Consider the following 21,149-nt stretch of genomic DNA (forward strand, 5'->3'; position numbering starts at 1 on the left):
ACATATTTAAATAAATCGATTCAAATCGTTGTCTTTGACAAGAGCTTGAGAAACGTCTTCTTGTACAATTTCTGGTACGAGAACTTGAACCGCGTCGCCTTGTGCGATCCTTCTTGGCTGCAAAAATAAACAAACTGATGTTGACGGTTGTGGCTGAGGCACGTGTTCAACACACGTCCCTTAAAACAGATTTCGCGCCTCTACTAAAGATGACGCGTCTGTTTCCCAGGGTACAACAGCCGAAGCAGTATGTACTGCCAGAAATGGGCACGCGCCCGAGGTTACACCGGATACAATTATAGTGTTAGAACTTGTGGAAAATAATAATATGAAGGTGATGAAAATGAATAGAGAAAACATATCTCTCTAAGTACCCAACACATGGGTCTTCAAATCTTCACCACTTCACCAAGAATTCTTCATGTACATTTTTTTTTTCTTGTAGTTTTCTTATACTTCCAATGAGGCACATAACCTACTTTTAATACAAAAGCCATGGGTAGAGACAAGTCTAACTTAATTAGAGATTTATTAGAGACATAAACTCTAATAAAAACTAATAAATTGACATAAAAACTCTACTTAAGAGTTTATGTTACATATGAATAGTCTAGTAAATAATTATAATTTCATTAAATTATCTATCTATTATACTAAAGCAAAATAAAGGTTGACTATTTGACCATGATGTGGCAGCTCTCTTTGGCCAGATAATTGGGAATTTGGGCGCCATTCTCCTTTTCTTCCACATTCCTTCATTTTGTTCAATGCTATTAAATACTCAGTTACCTTCACCGCTCTCTCTCTTCAATTCTCTTTATTACCACCGCCTTCTCTTCAACATATACTTCGTCCTTTTCAAGTTCATCTTCTTCAATCGAATCCTGAAGTTTTTCTTTGATCCATATCGAAAGTTTGTAAGTGTAGATTGTTTATTTCTTAGTTTAATCCTTCTTTTTATGGTCGGAATTTTATTTTGGTTCTGAAAAAGTGTTATTCTGTTCAACAAACCCTAGATCCGATTGTCATTATAGATTTGTTCTTTATGTTTATTTGCTTTTTGTTTTTGTTATACATTTTTGTGTTTACTCATATCACTGAATCGATTGTAATGTATAATATCTTTTTTTCGTATGTTAATGTTATCTATCCATATATGTGTGTATAATCGGTTTATCTCTTCTGTTTTTGGATAATTTTTTTGAAGAAATATTGTATTGTTATGTTCTAGAAACCCTAAGTCCGATTCTAATTCCAGATCTGTTTTTAATGTTTAGTAACATTATTATGTTGTTATTAAATTTGATGTTTATTCATATTCCAGATCTGTATGTTATTGTTATTGAATTTGATGTTAGATTTATTCAAATCCCTAAAATGTTAAGCTGATATCACAATTTCATGGTAAAAAAATGTTTAATTTTTATTTAAATTTGTTGTTTATTCATATTCCAGATCTGTATGTTATTGTTATTGAATTTGATGTTAGATTTATTCAAATCCCTAAAATGTTAAGCTGATATCACAATTTCATGGTAAAAAAATGTTTAATTTTTACTGAAATTTGTTGTTTATTCATATTCCAGATCTGTATGTTACTGTTGATTTTCAATATAAAATCTGATTTTTAATTCGCATTCAAACCTTTTTTTGTAGGTTTATAGTATGCCTGTGCCTTCTTCATTAAGGTATATGCTTTTTTACTAACGTATTGTATTATAATATCCCTGTCACTTATTCAGTAAGGTATATTTCGCATTCAAACCTGTTTTGTTAAGAAGAAACGTTCAGTTGAATAAAAAATCAGTGAAAGTGTTTTACTTGGAACATGTAGGCGTCGTTGATGTTGCCAAGGAGTCTCAGGAAATGTTAAGTTATATAATTTTCTTACACTCCTCGGCAATGTCAATGACTTCTCAAAAAAGTTCCTTCGAATCTCTCTGACTGATAGCTTCATCGACAGATTGTTTCTTTTCTTATCACAGATTTCCTCTATATTCCCTTCAATTCCTTAACCGCCCTATTTTCATTATATATGGAAAGTTGCCTTTTGAATGAATAATCTTTAATTTTTTTTAGGTAATTTTGGAACCGTTTCCATTTGTACTCCATATATACAAAAATTGTTTTTAATATAATGTTTCAATCGTTCACTTGAGAAGCATTCTCTTTTTTTTGTTCATCATCAGACATCCAAATACAAGCATCGGTAAGTATATTGCACCTCTGTTTGACATTTGTATATTTTATTATATATAACCACAATTATAGTTATTTGCTTTTTATGTTGTATTTAACTGTAACTGATATGTCAAGTGGTATCGATATCATAAACCCTGATCTCTATTTAGAATTTTGCTAAATACATGTGTTATGCAAATCCTGATTCAACTGATTGAAACGAAAATTATATTATCTATTGTTATGTAATATATATTTTTATTAATTAACTGTTTATACAATTTTTTCAATTTCTTATTATGGTTATTTTTATGTTATACAACTCATTCTTCAACTTATTCATTAATCCTTTGTTTGTTAATTATTTTTATTGAATTATATTAGATTTGATGTCGTTTTTTTACGTATCCTGTTTTTTTGCAGGTATTTAGTATGGGTGAACGTTCATCAAGGTATTATGTGGATATTTTTAAAATTTTCTAACAATCCCCTTATCGTGTTATATTTTGTTAACATTCTATTATGTAATTCAGTTACAGAGGACACTGATTCTGTAGGGTAATGAATTTTGCAGACCAACTTATTCTGGTATAGGAAAAAATATTACTTTAGTTATTTGTGTTATCTCCTTTTCATATTTTTAAAAACAGTTTATTATTATTCTATTGTTTAAATCAATTGAATATATTTATAATTCATTTTCCATTTCATTCTATGATTAGTCCATTCCGGATGATGCGGCTTCCAAACTATGGGGTGTTGACAAAGGCCCTACTAATGTTATGATACACAGTGAAGATGGTCGTGGCTTTAATGTTTTTTTAAGCGCGTCTAAAGGGAAGTTATTTTTCTTTCATGGTTGGTCCAATGTTGTTGAACACTTGGGTCTAACTCAGGGATGTTTGGTAGTATTTAATCCTTTAGATCATGCTACATTTAAGTTAACAAGTTATCAGGATGGGGTTAGTCGTGGGTCTTTCTGGACATATATGCTACCTCCATCATGCAATTTTTATGTAAGACAAATATGATTTTATTTTTCCTAATGTATTCAATTATAATTTATAAATTTATAGATACTAACCTTTTTACTTTTTTTTTATCATCCTACAGGTCATTCCTGAATGTATTTTGCCCAAAATTTACGATTTTTCGTCAAATGATGTAACCTCTACTTTATAAATCTGTAGGGTAATGAATTTTGCAGACCAACTTATTCTGGTATAGGAAAAAATATTACTTTAGTTATTTGTGTTATCTCCTTTTTCATATTTTTAAAAACAGTTTATTATTATTCTATTGTTTAAATCAATTGAATATATTTATAATTCATTTTCCATTTCATTCTATGATTAGTCCATTCCGGATGATGCGGCTTCCAAACTATGGGGTGTTGACAAAGGCCCTACTAATGTTATGATACACAGTGAAGATGGTCGTGGCTTTAATGTTTTTTTAAGCGCGTCTAAAGGGAAGTTATTTTTCTTTCATGGTTGGTCCAATGTTGTTGAACACTTGGGTCTAACTCAGGGATGTTTGGTAGTATTTAATCCTTTAGATCATGCTATATTTAAGTTAACAAGTTATCAGGATGGGGTTAGTCGTGGGTCTTTCTGGACATATATGCTACCTCCATCATGCAATTTTTATGTAAGACAAATATGATTTTATTTTTCCTAATGTATTCAATTATAATTTATAAATTTATAGATACTAACCTTTTTACTTTTTTTTATCATCCTACAGGTCATTCCTGAATGTATTTTGCCCAAAATTTACGATTTTTCGTCAAATGATGTAACCTCTACTGTGATGATCGACAACCAAACATTTAACGTTTCCATTGTAACTAATGACGACAAAGTCGGTTTTTCCGCTGGTATGGATGTAATTATTAGTATGTTTCAGTTGAAGGTTGGTTGTTATTTCTTATTCACCAAAGGTTTTGGACATTTTTTCTATTTGAAAGTCTTTGGAAAAAACGGTGTTGAAATCACATATCCTAACTTAGATTTTGATGAGGTAAATTAAATATATGTACTTAATTCTATGTATTATACATATCATAATGTAATTCATTTTTTATATATTAATTTGCAGATTGAGGTTGCACCTATAGATGTTGAAAATGAAGTTGAAGAACAAATACATGGTGGTGTTACTCGGTTTGTTCGTACGGCTGGTGAAGATTATTTTGTAAGTTTGGATATCATTTTGAAAACTGATAAAACACATAAGTTTTATGTTATTTTTTTTATTTAATGAATATTAATATTTTTTATTAATTTTATTTAAATACAGAGAATTCCTGATCCTGTTTCACGCATGGCTAAGCTTCATGGAGGGTTAAAAGATTTGACCATAAAATTTTTGCATCTGGACCCGCCACTGCAGATTACTAACGGTACCAGACGTGAAAGAAGAACCAATGGTCGTGGTTATCGATACGCTTTAACCTCTTGGAAGAAGTTCATGAAAGCCGCTCAAATTAAGGTCCGTGACCAGGTTCACTATTCTTTTGATGAAAATGAGCAGGTCTTGACTATTGAGAGGGTTGTACCTTACGTTAACCGTAGTAATTAGATATATGACAATTATGGCATGTTTTTGGCCTTTCAAGTTTTTTTGGTTATAACATTGGTTTTGGTCTTGAATTTCAAGTTTTTATATATCTTTCAATCTATTTCTTATTTTAACCACTGTAAGAAAATACTTAAAAGTATAATCTATCATTTTAGTAATTTATATTCCCACTAAAACATCTTATCATAGATAAAAACACGATATTCAAACTACTTTTATGGAAAAAATTAATTTTATATATTCAGTATAACATTGCTGATTAGTGTTTACAACTAAATATATCAAAAAAACAATATATAAACTAACTTTGCATATATGAAAAAGTATTATGAACTTAGTATTATATCTTCAACATATTACACTATGTTGTTACATTATAAACATTTTATAAACCTTCCAGAATAGTTTTTTATTATATATAATAATTGCAGAAAGTCAGGTACGACATAGTAGGTTGCATATTTATAAATGTTTTCATTACTTTGAAATTTACTAATCATCAAAATTCCCTCTGTTCCTTTCAATTTCAAATTAATAACTATTGAAATTGATAATATGCCCCATTTGTTTTTTATCCAGTGTAATCGTTTACAGATCTATAATTAGCCAAAAAAATATACAAATTTAGTATACGTAGTTATGCCCATTATATGGATATGTTCGTCAATGTGTGATATGTCATAGTTCAATGCTGAGTTTAAAACTGCTAAAGTTGTAGAATGTTCCATAGTTTCAAATTCAATTAAAGGTAAAGAAGGAATTTAATATTGATAATCCGTATACTAAGTTGGTTAGTTACATTTCATTTTCTAATTTTTTATGACATATTACCCTATTTTTGGACATTTAGATTGATTGACTATATTTTTAGAAAATACCTTTATATTCCATATTTCCATTTTCATCGTATATTATAATTGATTGTGTTCGATATTTTAAATTTTTATACTATACAATGTTTACTTAATTAACTTTGCCTACCTATTATAAATATTCTTTAAACATTTCACATTGTAATCAGTCTTATCTACTCAGCATTTTCTCTATCATTTTTCATATGTTTTGGTAAGAATACCATTGACAGTTCTATACGATATTGATTTATAATTTATTACAATGTGTTAGTATATAGTGTTTTTTTTCTAATCTTTACTTTGAATTTTATGCAGAAATGGAAGAAGGTGCAATCACATTGTTGAATAATTTGGACCTCAATGTTGATAACTATACCATAAGAATACGCATTGTTCGTTTGTGGACAAGAGCTGATTTCAATAACGCTAGAAAAGTGTATTGTTATGATATGATAGTCATGGACAGTGAGGTAAGTGTTCATATACGTATGTTATAATTTAAGTTTATATACTGTTAATTGTCAAAGTACGTATTATTTGTCTAAAATAATGTTGTTGTTTGTCAGGGAACAAAAATGCAAGCTTTTGTTTTGGCTAAAAACGCATCTGGATATCAACATCTTTTGGAAGAAAAGCGTTGTTTGACGATTAGAAATCCTTCATTGGGTGAGAATCGTCAGAAGGTCAAGTACGCTAACGGTGGTTTGAAGATTAACCTTAATAACAACACCGTTGTTGAGGAATGCCACGAGGCTATTGGTTCTGAATGGGGTTTTGATTTTACTCCGTTTGATTCAGTTGTGGAGGATCCAATAGTTGACAACAAGTTTTTTAGAAGTCCAATTGGTATGATATACAATTAAAACTATATAATTAAACATAACACATTTTTTATTTTGTTGACACTATTTAATTTTTATCCACAGATGTAATTGGTTTTGTGGTCAAAAGTTTTCCCTTCGAGGTAGACACGGAAACTAATAATGGACAAAACCAGAAGAAAGTCACCTTTATGCTTGAAGACTTGAAGTATTTATTTATTTTATCTTCACTTTTATTCTTTAATATATTTTTTTATATTATGTATTCTGAATTGCTACTTTGTTTGTTATGATTTCAATAATGTTCAGCAATAAGCAGATCTTTGTGACACTTTGGGACGGTTATGCGGATCAAATAATGGAGTATGAGAGCAGCAATCGAGGTGAAAAAAATGTCGTCGTAATCATTCAGTTTGGGAAATACAGATTCTGGGGAGGTATCGTATTACTTCAAATATATTGTGTTTTTTCTTTATGGTTACATTTTGAATAATTGTTTACATTAATTAAAATAAATGTATAAATCTGTTCAGGGCATTTGTCTGTTTCAAATTTGTATACCGTCACCCGAGTCTTAATTAACAGTGATATTGATGAGGTTGCTGAGTTTAAACAAAGGTTCACTATCCTAATAAGTTTTTTTAAATTTCCTATGCATTTCTGTGAATCTAAATTATTAATTTTTATTTTTTTACTAGATTTATCGAGAAACTTTCTCCCGAAATGTCTTCTAGTTATTCTGGCCTAAGTTCTTCTGTTGTGAAGTCTGCCACTGAAGAGTTCCTTTCTGACCTCACTTTTTTTCCCATTGGGTCGTTAAGCTCAATAGATACGTTAACACGGATAACAGATAGTTTTTATATGTTTTACACTATCCATTTTTGTATACATTATATATATCTTAAACACAGACGAGGTTTGTTGTCATTGTTGGGACTATCAAGAGTTTTGCATCGAACAATGAGTGGTTTTACAACGCGTGCACAAACTGCAACAAAAAGGTTTCAACCGTTACTGTTGTTAAAGAAAAGCAGGATGGTACTGATGGTTTTGAAGAGGTTACTGTCTTGGAATGCAAGACTGATATTTGTAATACAAGGACCGTTTCATCAATTCCACGGTAAATATTATCCATGTTAAGTTTTGTTTGTCAAAATAAGTAAATCTCATTGATATTTGTTTGCAGAATTAGGCTTTATATACGTGTCCAAGATTGCACTGGTATTGTGAGTCTAACATTGTTTGAGCGGGAGGTGACAAAGCTTTTGAAGGTTAATGCTAATCAGCTTTTAGACAACAACATTGAAGTATGTAGTAAATAATTCATTTTATCATATTTGTGTTTATTTTAAAAATATTAATTATATTTTATTTTTCAACAGTTAGCAAACGAAGGAAGCTTTCCAAAGGAGCTAAATTCTTTACTCAATATGAAGTTTGTCTTCAAGATTGTTGTTTCTTCTTTTAACATCAGCAAGAAGTCTGATGGATACTCAGTCTCCAAGATGACTGATAACCTGGTTGTTTTGTCCGAGCTTGATAAACATTTTGACACTATTCAGGTAAATTTATTCCAATTCACCTTTATACTATTATTACAATTTTCCAACAGTGTTTAACTACTAATTAATATCATGTATGTTTTTAACTTAAAAAAATAAAATAAAAAATCAGCCTATTGATGAGGAAGCCGTCAATGTCGAACCATCCGATTCAAATCGTAATGATGATTTGCCTGTTAAGGTTTAGTATCCTTTACCTTATCTATGATTCAAGTTTAACTCATTATATGTTAAATGTATGTTTATAACTCATACCTATTTATTTATTTTATTTTACTAGGATTCTATATCCCAAACGGGAGACGATGTAACCCCTTGCTCAAATGTGTTTAAAGTTGGTTTTACAACATCGTTTGATCAGAAGGATGCTGACTTTGATACGAGCAGCGAGCGTGACTTGAAGCGCAATTTGGATAACGTGTATGACGTGTATGACGTATCTTCGCAGTCTTCGTCGAAGACGCGTAAAGATGGTGGTGTGGATGCAGTTCTTCTAATTCCAAAGAAAGAAAAGTAGTCACCTATAATTCGAACATTTGATATCATCGGCTGTTTTTTCTTAAGTATTTGGCTATTTTTGTTTCTTTTGACAATGGTTTTAACTGGGTGGTTGATTTTTATGAACATGATTGTTTTATGGTTTAGTTGTTTGTTTTGAATATCAATTGTTATTTTGCTAATTGATTTTTTTAATCCCACTTTTTGTTTCTTATACATATGTCATCATTATTCTTTTTGGTAACTAACATTTTAATAATATATCGTTTGAGTATTGATATTTTTATTTAAAATATAAGAGCTAATATCATTTTGTGTAACATAACTCATTTTAAGAACGTATGATTTAATATTTACGTATGTATTAATCAGTATTTAGAAAAAATTACATACTAATAAGATAACAACTTTTTACGTTATTTAAATAATAAAAAAAAATAATCCGTTCTTTAAATAATGAATCTTACTTAAAATTTAGTACCCAATATATAATTCGTTAATATGGCACACTTAGATATCCATATTTTTATATTATATAAAATATTAATATTATTTGTTATTTTATGTAAATAAAACGTAAAATTTAATTATTGGTTGATATTTGAATTCAATTTAATTATACATGTAATGTAATGTATTTAAGGAATGTAGTTAATACATTATCAATTTTTTTATATACAGTTACCATAAATTATTTCTAAATATATATATTAATTAAAATAAAATATATATTTTTATACTATTATTTTTATACATATTTTACCAAGGAATTACCACAATTACTTAGCTGATTTCAACTGACCCTCTTGATTGTATGGTTCAATTCATCACGAGTGATCGAATAGTTTTTTCTGTTATGGGTTGAAAGCCAATGTGTTCAGTTTTTTTCATGATGTACTGTTTAACATGATACAGTCCCTACTATAAACAAATAAGTCATTACTTTTTTTTTGTACAAATGTATTATAACATTTCGACTCATACACTTCTATTAAGATTTCACAGTTGCTCAATACGATTTCTTACATGGTCAAACATCACAGTTTTTTGAACATAAATAGCATTTGGTTATTAATTTTTTTTATATTGATACTATATTAGGTATTGGATAATTTTATTAAACTTTGTTTAACATAATTATTTTTTTTGTACTTCTACCTTATCAATAGTTTTTTTGTTCATAATAAGTTGAAGAACACGGTACCTACCAGCCATGTTAGTATAACTGCTTTTCCAAACCGTACATTGTTCTTTCTTATGGAGAAGCATGGTCAAAATTTGTATTTCACTACTGGATGGAATCAAATTAAATAACACTTTAAAAATACATACGAACACTATATTGTTTTTTAGATCATTTCGGTTAAAAAAATACATAGGAACACTATATTAACCCTTAGTGGAACATAAAAGGTTGTTGTGGTAATTTATGGTTAAATCCATTTTATTTTTGTCAGAAATCAAACTATAGGGGATGTATATGTAACATTTCATTATGGCGGTTTTAAATAAGGACATTGTCCTTACCATACTCTACCATCAAATCATCCTTCTTATCATTCTTATCATCCCAAGGAGAAAGCAAATCGGCGACCGGAACTTATCATCGGATTATCGCCGGAATCATCCTTCTTTTAGGTTTTCGGCAACCGAAACTAGGGCTTCGAATCTTGACTTAAAGGTAACAACATTTATGTTCCTGTGATCAGTCATAAACTTTAGTTTTAATCGTTTATATCGTTGATTTTATAGCACTACATTGATGTACTTCTAAAGTTAACCATTAATATTGTTGTTTTTTGTAAGATTGAGTCTTTAATTGTTTGAAAAATAGTGTTGTAGTTTAGTTTTGTTATGCTATGTTCAAAAGGTGTTTATATACCGATCCTAAATTTTACACAAACGTTTGTTGATGAATCTGTATTTAATAATTTACTTAAAATTTGATAGATACTGGTATTAAAACTTTAAATTGCTGTAGCATTAAATTTATTTACAATATTGTATGTATGTTCATATAAAATTTTAATTTGTTAAGCATATAACTTTGGGTTTTTCATTATTTTAGTCGTCAGTTTTTGTAGTCCAATCAGTGGTATGTATATATTGTTTTTTTGTTGTATACTGTATATATTAGTGTTTGGTAAAGTACGAGAATTTGAAAATAATTTATTGTTGCAGGTTTCAAAATGTATACTTCATTTGTAAAGTATCTTCTAAACCCATCCTCATTGAGTATAGTAAGCATTCTTTATGTAATCTATAATTCCGCTTTTAGAGTAATATAATTTATAATTTTGTTGTTTGAAACTTATAATACTAAATATAGTTAATATTAATATTAATATATATACAGGATGTCCCTATCAGCTTTGTTACTCAATTCTACGGAGAGGATTGGGCCGATAGGAAGATGCGTATATATCACTCAAGTGGGAAAATTTGGGTCGTAATGTTGAAACGATTAAAACGTATGCCAGTCTTAACTGACGGCTGGGGAACAGTTGTTTCAGATCTCAAACTTCAGAAAGATTGTCTCCTGACATTTCGTCCCATGAACCATTTTGGTCTCTATCTTTCATCTTATGTTAATGGCGTATGTGAGCAATCTTATTTCACGATTAATCGTCATCTAAGATTGGGTTTTACGGTACGTAATCTCATTTAATTTTCCTTAAAATTTATATTTAACATGTATTTCACTTTTTATAATACAACGTACATAGTCAACATTCAATTTGTTATGTTTCATATTATGTAGATCATTGAAGATTCTTTTATCCAACAATGTTTTGGAGACGATGTAATGGCTGGCTCATATGAAGTTAATTATAAGGGTTCTCCGTGGACGGTGTCAACAAGTAAGGTTAATTCAAACTATGTATTTTCAGAAGGTTGGACTCAACTTTGCAACGATCTTGGCGTTCAAGAAGATGATTTATTGGTTTTTGAAAAACTTAATGATGTTATGTTTGGATTAACGGTGTATCGAGACGAGGTTGAGATAAGGTTGAGCAAGAAGGTTGAATCTGGTGATGATGATGTAATTCAGATCTCTAGGGCCGATTATGATAAAGCGCTTTTTAAGGTTCGAATCTATTAGGTATTAAACTTTGTATCCATTTTTATTCTTCTTTTAATCTTTTTTTTTAATATGATTTTTTCATGACATAGAGGTAGATGATAACCAGCCCACATCTGTTAAAAGTCCATCAGGAACAGTCCCGTCAAGTACACCGAAGACGGTTCATGTTAAAGAGACGTTGAAAGTAGGTGATGGTTTACATTTCACGACAAGACAAGATGTAAGTTTACAAACACTATTATATTGTTATATTAATTTAGTTATGACAATTGCATATTATAAGTCAATTTTTTGAATTCAACCTTCAATTAACCCATACGAACATTAGTACTGATAATAAACCAATGGTTGCATCTATATTATTACTTTTATAGTTTTTTTGTTTGTTTGTTTGTACAAACACATAGTTTAATCAATTTGCCGTATCAGTAATACCATGGAATAGTTTCAATCATCATAATAGTTGTATTCGAGGTGTTGGAACTTCATTGTTTATTTCTTTGGTTTACAAGTCAAATATTAATTAAATAAACATGACATTGTACAATTAATTTAACAACTTTATTATATCTGAAAAACAACCTCCAACTTTATTAGATCAATTAGAAAGTGAGTCTTGGATGTATGTTTTCCTATTGTTTTCTTAAAAATTAGTACATTTTGTATATGTAATTTGATGCTGACAAATTTTTGCTTTAAATTTAAAAAACATATAAGATGTAAAATATTTCATGTGCTAACTCTATTATTTCACAATAGGTCAAAGGAAAGGGAAAAGGTAAACTTTCTGTCGACCGATCCGTCACAGTTGATAATTTCAACAAACAATGCAAAGGCCGAAAACGTTATACAACATCTGGTCAAACTGTCAAGGTATTAAATATTTTATGTATTTTATTTTAAGTGTACTAATATCCGTTTGTATTGTACATTATTTTCCTTATAAAAGGCAAAGAAATGGTTAACTGTTGTTAAAAATGTGTAGCATCCAAAGAAGGTTTCAAGGAATGCAAACAAAGTTTCCCGTATCGGCATTGATCCAGAATATTTCGACTTTAGCCGTAAAGCTGAGTATAGGCTGGTACTTTTTCTTTTATACCTGATCAACCATTAAAAATTTTATAATTGTTTATATTTGCTTAGAGTTTTTTTTCTTTCAACGCATTTAGCGGCTTCCGGTTGAGGTTGTTAATAGAGCCGGCCTGTCTGAAAGATTGCAACCTATATCTGTCCAGAACTTGAATGGTGATGTTGAAGTTTATGACACAAAGACAGAGTTAAACAGTGGTACGTTACGTTACGCTGTGGATGGATGGAGGAAATTTATGGATGATAACCAGTTGCAGTTTGGACACATGTTGCACTTCACATATGTAACTTCACAGAGGAAGATTGTGTTGAACGGTGTAACTTCAATCTAATGAAGACTGCTATAAAGTGTGTTTAAAACAGCTATGGTTTGGTTAGTTGTTTGTTAGTCTTTTAAATAGATTAATTTTTGTGGTTGTGGTTATGAACATGAAAAATTTGCGTCCTTTCCCATGGTTAACTTTATTTAGATGTTTTGTAATGATACTAATGTGACTTATTTTGTAATAGTTTTTAAATGTTGTTAGTGTTTTATATGTCTATTATAGTAAGTAATTACAATCTTCATATTTACACAGTTCATATCTTTTATTTATTTGGAAAGATGTTATCAATCTCATTTTCCTAAAAAAAATTTTGAATATAAGGTAAGCAAATTTATTTATGGAAATATATATTACAATTTAAAAACTTCTAAAAGTAACGTATTACATAAATATATTTCCATTTTTTGTATATTCTATCTCTATATATTGTTATAGACTTCTTCCAATTTATGATTTCTATATCCCTCTTTCATTTCGTATTGGATGATTCAATAAGAATTGATCAAAACACTCATTTTCCGTTGCTAATTTGATCATCGGTATTCAACCTTTGAACTCGGTTAGTTTGTTCACTTTGTATTTTGATCTATTGTTATTTAATCATTTAGCATTTTATTTGAATCTGTATGTATTTTTGTTTTCACAATATTTGTTTTCGCATAGTATCATTCATTTAAGTTGTGCGCTGTCATTATAATGTATCTTTATATTTATATATTTATACATATACAATACATAAATTTTATGATTTAACACTCCGTATAAAATATAGACCATTGTACACAATTACCACCTTATTGTTTTGTTAAATTTTTTATATGAATCTTGATTGATGATTGATTAAATATTACTTAACATGTGTTCCAACATACCAACTATGTAATTTAACAATTCTTTTTCTAAATTCATAGCAATGCCTAAACGACCAAAAATTGTCTCCGTATACAATGACATTGATAAAGAAAACACTCAGGATGGTAAGTTATTTAAAGTTTTACAGTTTTTTTACCTTCTCAGTTATTTGATTATATAGATAGAGATGTATATTTGTTTTTATCCGCAGTTCACCGGAATGAAAACACATCCTCCGACATTGTTAACGGTATAGCACTAAATATTTCATTGTCCATTTATATTATTTTAGACCTACTTACTTAGCTCACTATTACGCTCGAATTTTTTATTAATTCTTCCATTTTTTTTTTTGTGTCTCTTTAAAGTTCGACGAGGCAGAAGACCTTTATCAAGCATAACGAATGGTATTATTTTAAGTATATATTTTTATAACAAAATGAGAATTATTTTTTCCTTATCTACAACTAACTATTTTGATTTGTTATTGTTTGTTCATTATAATTTTTTTCAATTTGTCTACGATTTTATAATAGCTGTCCTCCCAATTGTTACTCGAGACGAGGCATCTCATAGAAGAAAATTAAGAAAATTATACTTGGATAATAAGAAATCAAATGTGGGAACTACATCGTCATCCCTCAATATTGATTCCACTAATATTAATTCCACTTCCACTCCGTGTGTTACATCGGATAACATAGTCAACAGAATTGGTTTTCACAATTTTGAATCCACTCCTGAGGTGACTAATAATGTTACTCCAAGTCCGTCAAGTATTGTAACAAGTAAGTATTTCTTTATTTTAATGTTCATATATTTTTTTTATGTTCTTATTGTTTTGCATCCCTATTTTTAATATGCTTTTTGTCAATTGTAGCAGGTAACATTATTTGTAGTACCAGCAATCGTACAACAAGAAAAAACGGTATTGGAAATAATATTTCAACTGGCATCACATCAACCACCTGCACATCATCATTGAACCGTAATTTGCAAAGGCTATCATCTGGGAAACGTAAGTTGGTATCCAAAGCACGTATTTCGTCTCCTATACCAATGATCGACTTGACCACAGACGAAACCGTTGAATGAGATCCTTATAAAGGTGTTTCTACAGGTTAGGTTTGTTGATAAGTAGTGCTACATAGTGTAAAAATACCAAGTCTTAAATACGTATATCTTATTATTGTAATGAATGTTGTATATATAACTATAATGTTGTATGTTTTAACAGATTATTTGGATCACGGTGATCAAGTTATTACTTGTGAAGTTTGTTATGCAAAGTTATGGGACGCAGAGAAAGGAAGCGGAAGAAAAGAGGGTGGCAAAATATGTCATATGTTATGTTGTGGTTATGCCAAAGTTGTGTTACCGGATTACAAAACTGCGACACCTTATTATAAAAGTCTATTCATGTCCAATGACAATGAAAGCAAGCACTTTTTGAAGAACATTCGACGTTACAATTCTATGTTCGCGTTTACCTCAATGGGTGGTAAGGTTGACCAAACCGTGAATACTGGTAATGCTCCTTTTTGCTACAGAATTAGTGGTGAAAATTACCATTCTATTGGTAGTCTTGTGCCACCAAACGGAGGGAAGCCTAAATTTTGTCAGTTATACATATACGATACTGAAAATGAGTTGGCAAACAGGCAATCAGTTTTTAGGTACCATGCATGAACTAATTTTCTTAATAACATTTAGTTTAAGTATATATTTACTTAATATTTCAATTTGATGAAACAGGTCTTCAGACAATGCTTCCTCATCAACCTCTTCAGACGAAACTGATAATAAGCTGATACAACAAATCAAAGCAATGTTGGATGCCGACAATGTGCTTGTGAAAATTTATAGGATGGTTAGAGATTGCTTCCAACAAAATCCTAATACCACTTTAAAGCTTCGCCTTATTGGCAAAAGAGAACAAGATGGTCGGACTTATAACTTACCTACTTCCTCCGAGGTTGCTGCTCTTATTGATGGAGATATCGATAACGCACTTGAGAATAGAGATATCGTTGTCGAGACACAAACGGGTTCATTAAAAAGAATAAGTGAATTGCATCCTTCCTATCTTGCACTTCAGTATCCTATTTTGTTCCCATATGGAGACGACGGTTACAGAATTGACATACCACATAGGGGTGTCATTGATGTTACTAACAAGAAACGTCCGAATTGTACAATGAGAGAGTTTTTTGCGTATCGTGTACAAGATTGTAGTAACCAGTTTTCATTGATTCTAAATTCTCGACGGTTATTCCAACAGTTCTTGGTTGATGCTTATACGATGATTGAGAGCGAGCGACTTAACTTTATAAGATTTCAGCAACAAGATCTTAGGTCTGATACATATGAGAATATCCGGAAACTAAGATATAACGGCCAACAAGATTTATCTAAGGTTGGAAAACGTATTTTCCTTCCATCTTCCTTTACAGGCGGGTCACGATATATGATGCAAAACTATCTTGACGCAATGGCAATTTGTAAATGGTATGGTTATCCAGACTTTTTTATAACCATTACCTGCAATCCCAAATGGCCGGAGGTTCAAAGGTTTCTTAAGGAGACAAATCTTAATCCGGAGGATAGGCCTGATATTTTATCTCGAATTTTTAAAATAAAGCTGGATGCAATTTGTAAAGATTTGAAAGACCGTGATTTGTTTGGAAAAGCTTCAGCTGGTATGTTAATAAATTTACTTTTTAAAAATAACCTTAATGATAATTAACAGTTTCTTACTTTTTTTGTAGTTGTTTACACTATTGAGTTTCAGAAGCGAGGATTGCCTCATGCGCATATGTGCTTATTCATGGAGAATGATTACAAACTTCCAACTGTAGACCATGTTGATCAGTTTATTTCTGCAGAAATCCCTGATTTAAACCAAGACCCGGAACTATATACGCTTGTGAAAGACCATATGATTCACGGTCCATGTGGTAATGCTAGAATGAGCTCTCCATGTATGGTTGATAGAAAATGTTCAAAAGGTTTTCCCAAGAAATTTCAAGATCACTCAACCTTGGATTCTAACGGATTTCCCTTATACAGAAGAAGAGATGACGGTTCCTTCGTTTTAAAAAATAAAATTGAGTTAGACAACAGAAGTGTTGTACCTTATAACAAAAAGCTTTTGAAAAGATATCAGGCGTATATAAACGTTGAATGGTGCAACCAAGCGGTGTCAATAAAGTATTTGTTCAAGTATATTAATAAAGGTCCTGATAGAGCAACAGTTGTTGTGGTTCCGAGCAATAATGAAAACGAGCAAGCAGAAAATGATGAAATTAAAGAGTATTATGAATGTAGGTATATATCTGCGTGTGAAGCCTCTTGGAGGATTTTTTCTAATGAAGTTAATTATAGGAGTCCTTCTGTTATGCGGCTTCCTTTCCATCTTCCTGGACAACAAACAGTTTGTTTCGGTCCTGATGAAGATATTAATCAAGTGCTAAACAAACCATCTGTGAACTCATCAATTTTTTTTGTCTTGGATGCAACGTAATCAAGATCCTAACGACCATGTTGCACATACACTAACATATGTACAGTTTCCGCGGTTTTATGTGTGGAAGCTTGACAAGCGTATATGGGTTCCGAGAATAAAAGGAAAAACAATTGGAAGAATTCATTCCGTTTCTCCGTCTACCGGTGAAGCGTACTATTTAAGAATTCTTCTTAACAAAGTTAAAGGACCAACATCGTTTGATGATATTAAAACAGTTAATGGTCGAGTGTACGATACTTTTAGAGATGCTTGCTATGCGCTTGGTTTGTTGGATGACGACTCGGAGTACATTGAGGCCATCAAAGAAGCAAATATATCAGGTAGTGCAGGTTATATTCGCAATTTATTCGCCACCATGTTACTGTCAAGCACATTATCTAGACCTGAAGTTGTCTGGGAAAGCACATGGAAGTATATGACAGATGATTTTCTGTACAGATTCTCAAAGTATCATCGTGTTTCAGGTAAAATTATAAATTTCATATTATGTTTTTGTGACAGTTACAAAAAATTTACCATTAAATTTTTATGTGGTTTTGATTTTTCACAGGTTTATCAATTCCTGATGAGCAACTAAAGAACTATGTTTTATGCGAAATCGAGAAGTTTTTAACTCGGAATAATTCATCGCTTCGAAGATTTTTATCAATACCTTACCCGGATACTTCATCTTTAGATAACTTTCGCTGCCGATTGATTAACGAAGAGCTTGCTTATGACAGAACAGAGTTACAAAATGTTTATCAAGGTCAGGTGAATTTGTTAACGGATGAACAACGTGCAGTATATGAAGAAATTATGAACGCAGTTCATGGAGACAATGGAGGAGTATTTTTTGTTTACGGTTATGGCGGGACCGGTAAAACATTTTTATGGAAAACATTGTCTACTGCAATTAGGTCAAAAGGTGAGATTGTATTAAACGTTGCATCTAGCGGAATTGCATCATTGCTGTTGGAGGGAGGAAGAACGGCTCATTCTAGGTTTCATATACCTTTGAATCTTAATGAGGATTCCGTTTGTCATATCAAACCAGACGATGATGTAGCTAAATTACTACAGCAGACCAAACTCATTATATGGGATGAAGCTCCTATGGTTCATAAACATGCATTTGAGGCTTTGGATAGAACTATGCATGACATTTTCAATATATCTAATCCATCCAGGTCTGATGTTTTATTTGGATGAAAGGTAATTGTATTTGGTGGTGATTTTAGGCAAATACTACCTGTTGTTCCAAACGGTGGACGTCAAGAAATTGTGAATGCCTCATTATGTTCTTCTTATCTGTGGAGTAAGTGTAAGTTGTTGACGTTATCTAGAAACATGAGGTTAACTGTTGGAAGACCATCATCTGAAGTTGAAGAGATCAGTAATTTTGCAAAATGGTTGTTGGACGTTGGTGAGGGAAATGTTGGTGGTTCCAATGATGGAGAAGCAATAATTGAAATACCACCTGAGCTTTTAATTGATAGCATATCTGATCCAATTTCTAGCCTGATTGATTTTGTTTATCCGTCAATCTTGGAGAATTACAATGATCGTAATTACTTTAGTACCAGAGCTATACTTGCGCCTAAGAATGAGGTTGTTCACGAGATTAACGACAGATTGTTGGCAGTTTTCCCTGGTGAAGAAAAAGAGTATCTTAGTTCTGACAGTCTATGCCCTACTGAAGATGGCAATGTTGATCAGCAAAAAATATACTCCCCCGACGTGCTCAATGGTCTTAAAGTGTCTAGTTTACCAAATCATAGGTTAGTGCTTAAAGTTGGTGTTCCAGTAATGTTGTTGCGAAATATTGACCAACGAAATGGTTTGTGTAACGGTACAAGGTTAAAGGTCACAAAACTTTACAGCCGTGTTATTGAAGCTGAGATAATTTCTGGTGGAAATATTGGTTCTCGGACATTCATACCTAGAATGAATTTGGTACCTTCGGACCGAAAGATTCCTTTTGCATTTCAAAGCAGACAATTTCCAATAACTGTATGTTTTGCAATGACGATTAACAAAAGCCAGGGACAGTCGCTATCTAAGGTTGGGTTGTACCTAAGACAACCAGTTTTCACACATGGTCAATTGTACGTAGCTTTATCCAGGGTTACAAGACGAGATGGAATCAAGTTACTAATACTTGACAATGATGGCAGGCCTACAAATAAAACAACCAATGTTGTATATAAAGAGATATTCAATGGATTGTGAGTTTTTTATTTTTGTCATTTTTTTTATCTTACTTCACGTTCTTTGTATCATTTTTGATTATATGCGAAGAAACATATAACGAAGTATTTACGCATTAAAGTATATTCACGTTCTTATGTATTATTGAATCAATAGTTATTTCTGGTAATAATATTGGGACAACAACTTTTATTCCAAGGATCCATCTTTCTCCGTCCGACAAACGAATTACTTTCAAATTATATAAAGTAACCGATTCACATATAAACAACAATAACTTATTATGTTAATATATATACATACACATTATTAATCAACAACCTTTTATAGATGATACCAACATTACTTACATTCCAAAATATGGTTTTTTTTTTCATGATATAAAACTAATTGTCTTTAAGGTTAACCACTTATTACATGTCCATAACAAAAGTAAACATAACATCATAACCACTGATTACATGTCCAAAACAAAAGTAAACATAACATAAGTAGCATAATATAGTCCTGATTTCGAGTACGCAAAAACCTTCTTCATTAGCTTATACATTTACCTTTCAAACTGCAGTAACTTCATCCACGTCTGATAAGATCAGCAGATTTCCTGTGCTTATGAATTTGAAATGCATTTTGTCACCCAGACGAAGCCCATTCTCTTTCATGAACATTGGCCAACCTTCGATTGCATACCTCACATCATCTCCATTCTTTTGGCGCCTAACATTCATATCGATTGTTTTTCCCTTCATGTTCCTCACTTTTAACACATGCACTTTGTTTTTTAATCTGCCAATTCTTACAACATTAGCAGGCAATCTCTGCATGAATATGATAATTAACAATTAAACCAGCCTTATGAATGTTATAGTCTTACCGTTTATCAATTAGTGTTGAAAAACATACCATTCTGTTACCTCCCTTCTGTGTAAATTCATAGTTACCATCTTTATCAACAGAATTCTTCCTTGCAACACGTTTTGGTGCAACATCTAATATCTTTAATTTACTACCAGATATCTTTCTAATTTCTTTTTCCTAATTATTACAGAAACACATAATGTTTAAAATAAAATATGTATTATATATTTTAATCGGTTTGAGTTAATCATAAATAAATGTTGTTATACGTACCAACCGACTGCGTGTTCTTTTTCCAACTGTTGAAACGGTTTGCATTTCCACTTCTGTTCCGCATATCAGCGCCTTACCTTCGTCTGCCTTACAATATCCCTCAATATGTTTTCCTTTTTTCTTAACCTGTTTACACAATTTCTTATTTTAGACATCAATAACCAAGAAGTAAAAAATAAATATGGCTATACATATTAAAAGTACTACTCATGTATTATTATGATTGAAATTGTTACATCTTCTTTTGGCAGTTGGTTTATCTCTTCTCTCATCACACTCTTTGTTTCCACGTTCGAGACTTCTTCTCCACCAACGTTCTTACTCACCTCATCTTTGATACCACTTTCATTCATCTATTTATCATACATTGATACTTAGTAAAATCCCAAAAGCTTATTCTAATGTATATTTATCTACATAAATGGATGCTTATTACCTCACACATAAACAG

At 31.0% G+C, this 21,149-nt stretch overlaps 1 protein-coding gene across 1 annotated transcript; it reads left to right on the forward strand.

The window, feature by feature from the left end:
* The first annotated feature begins 9,994 nt into the window (after positions 1–9,994).
* LOC110901173 lies at positions 9,995–19,588 on the forward strand. The gene is made up of 17 exons (XM_035988196.1): positions 9,995–10,180; positions 10,856–11,149; positions 11,261–11,587; positions 11,676–11,804; positions 12,344–12,457; positions 12,570–12,665; positions 12,754–12,871; positions 13,911–13,976; positions 14,033–14,101; positions 14,388–14,639; positions 14,735–14,869; positions 15,089–15,512; positions 15,607–16,550; positions 16,620–17,317; positions 17,421–17,841; positions 17,928–18,546; positions 18,598–19,588. Exons 1-17 carry the CDS (start codon positions 9,995–9,997, stop codon positions 19,586–19,588), a joined length of 5,883 nt encoding a protein of 1,960 aa, XP_035844089.1.
* The last annotated feature ends 1,561 nt before the right edge of the window (positions 19,589–21,149 follow it).

This window comes from Helianthus annuus, chromosome 3 (genome assembly GCF_002127325.2).
Source record: "Helianthus annuus cultivar XRQ/B chromosome 3, HanXRQr2.0-SUNRISE, whole genome shotgun sequence".
Lineage (NCBI taxonomy): Eukaryota > Viridiplantae > Streptophyta > Magnoliopsida > Asterales > Asteraceae > Helianthus > Helianthus annuus.

Coding starts and splice junctions, on each gene's coding strand:
- LOC110901173 (XM_035988196.1), top strand. CDS start 9,995: ATGGCGGTTTTAAATAAGGACATTGTCCTTACCATACTCTACCATCAA. Junction 15,513..15,606: donor GAAAATGAGTTGGCAAACAG/GCAATCAGTTTT, acceptor TTGATGAAACAG/GTCTTCAGACAATGCTTCCT. Junction 16,551..16,619: donor GTTTGGAAAAGCTTCAGCTG/GTATGTTAATAA, acceptor CTTTTTTTGTAG/TTGTTTACACTATTGAGTTT.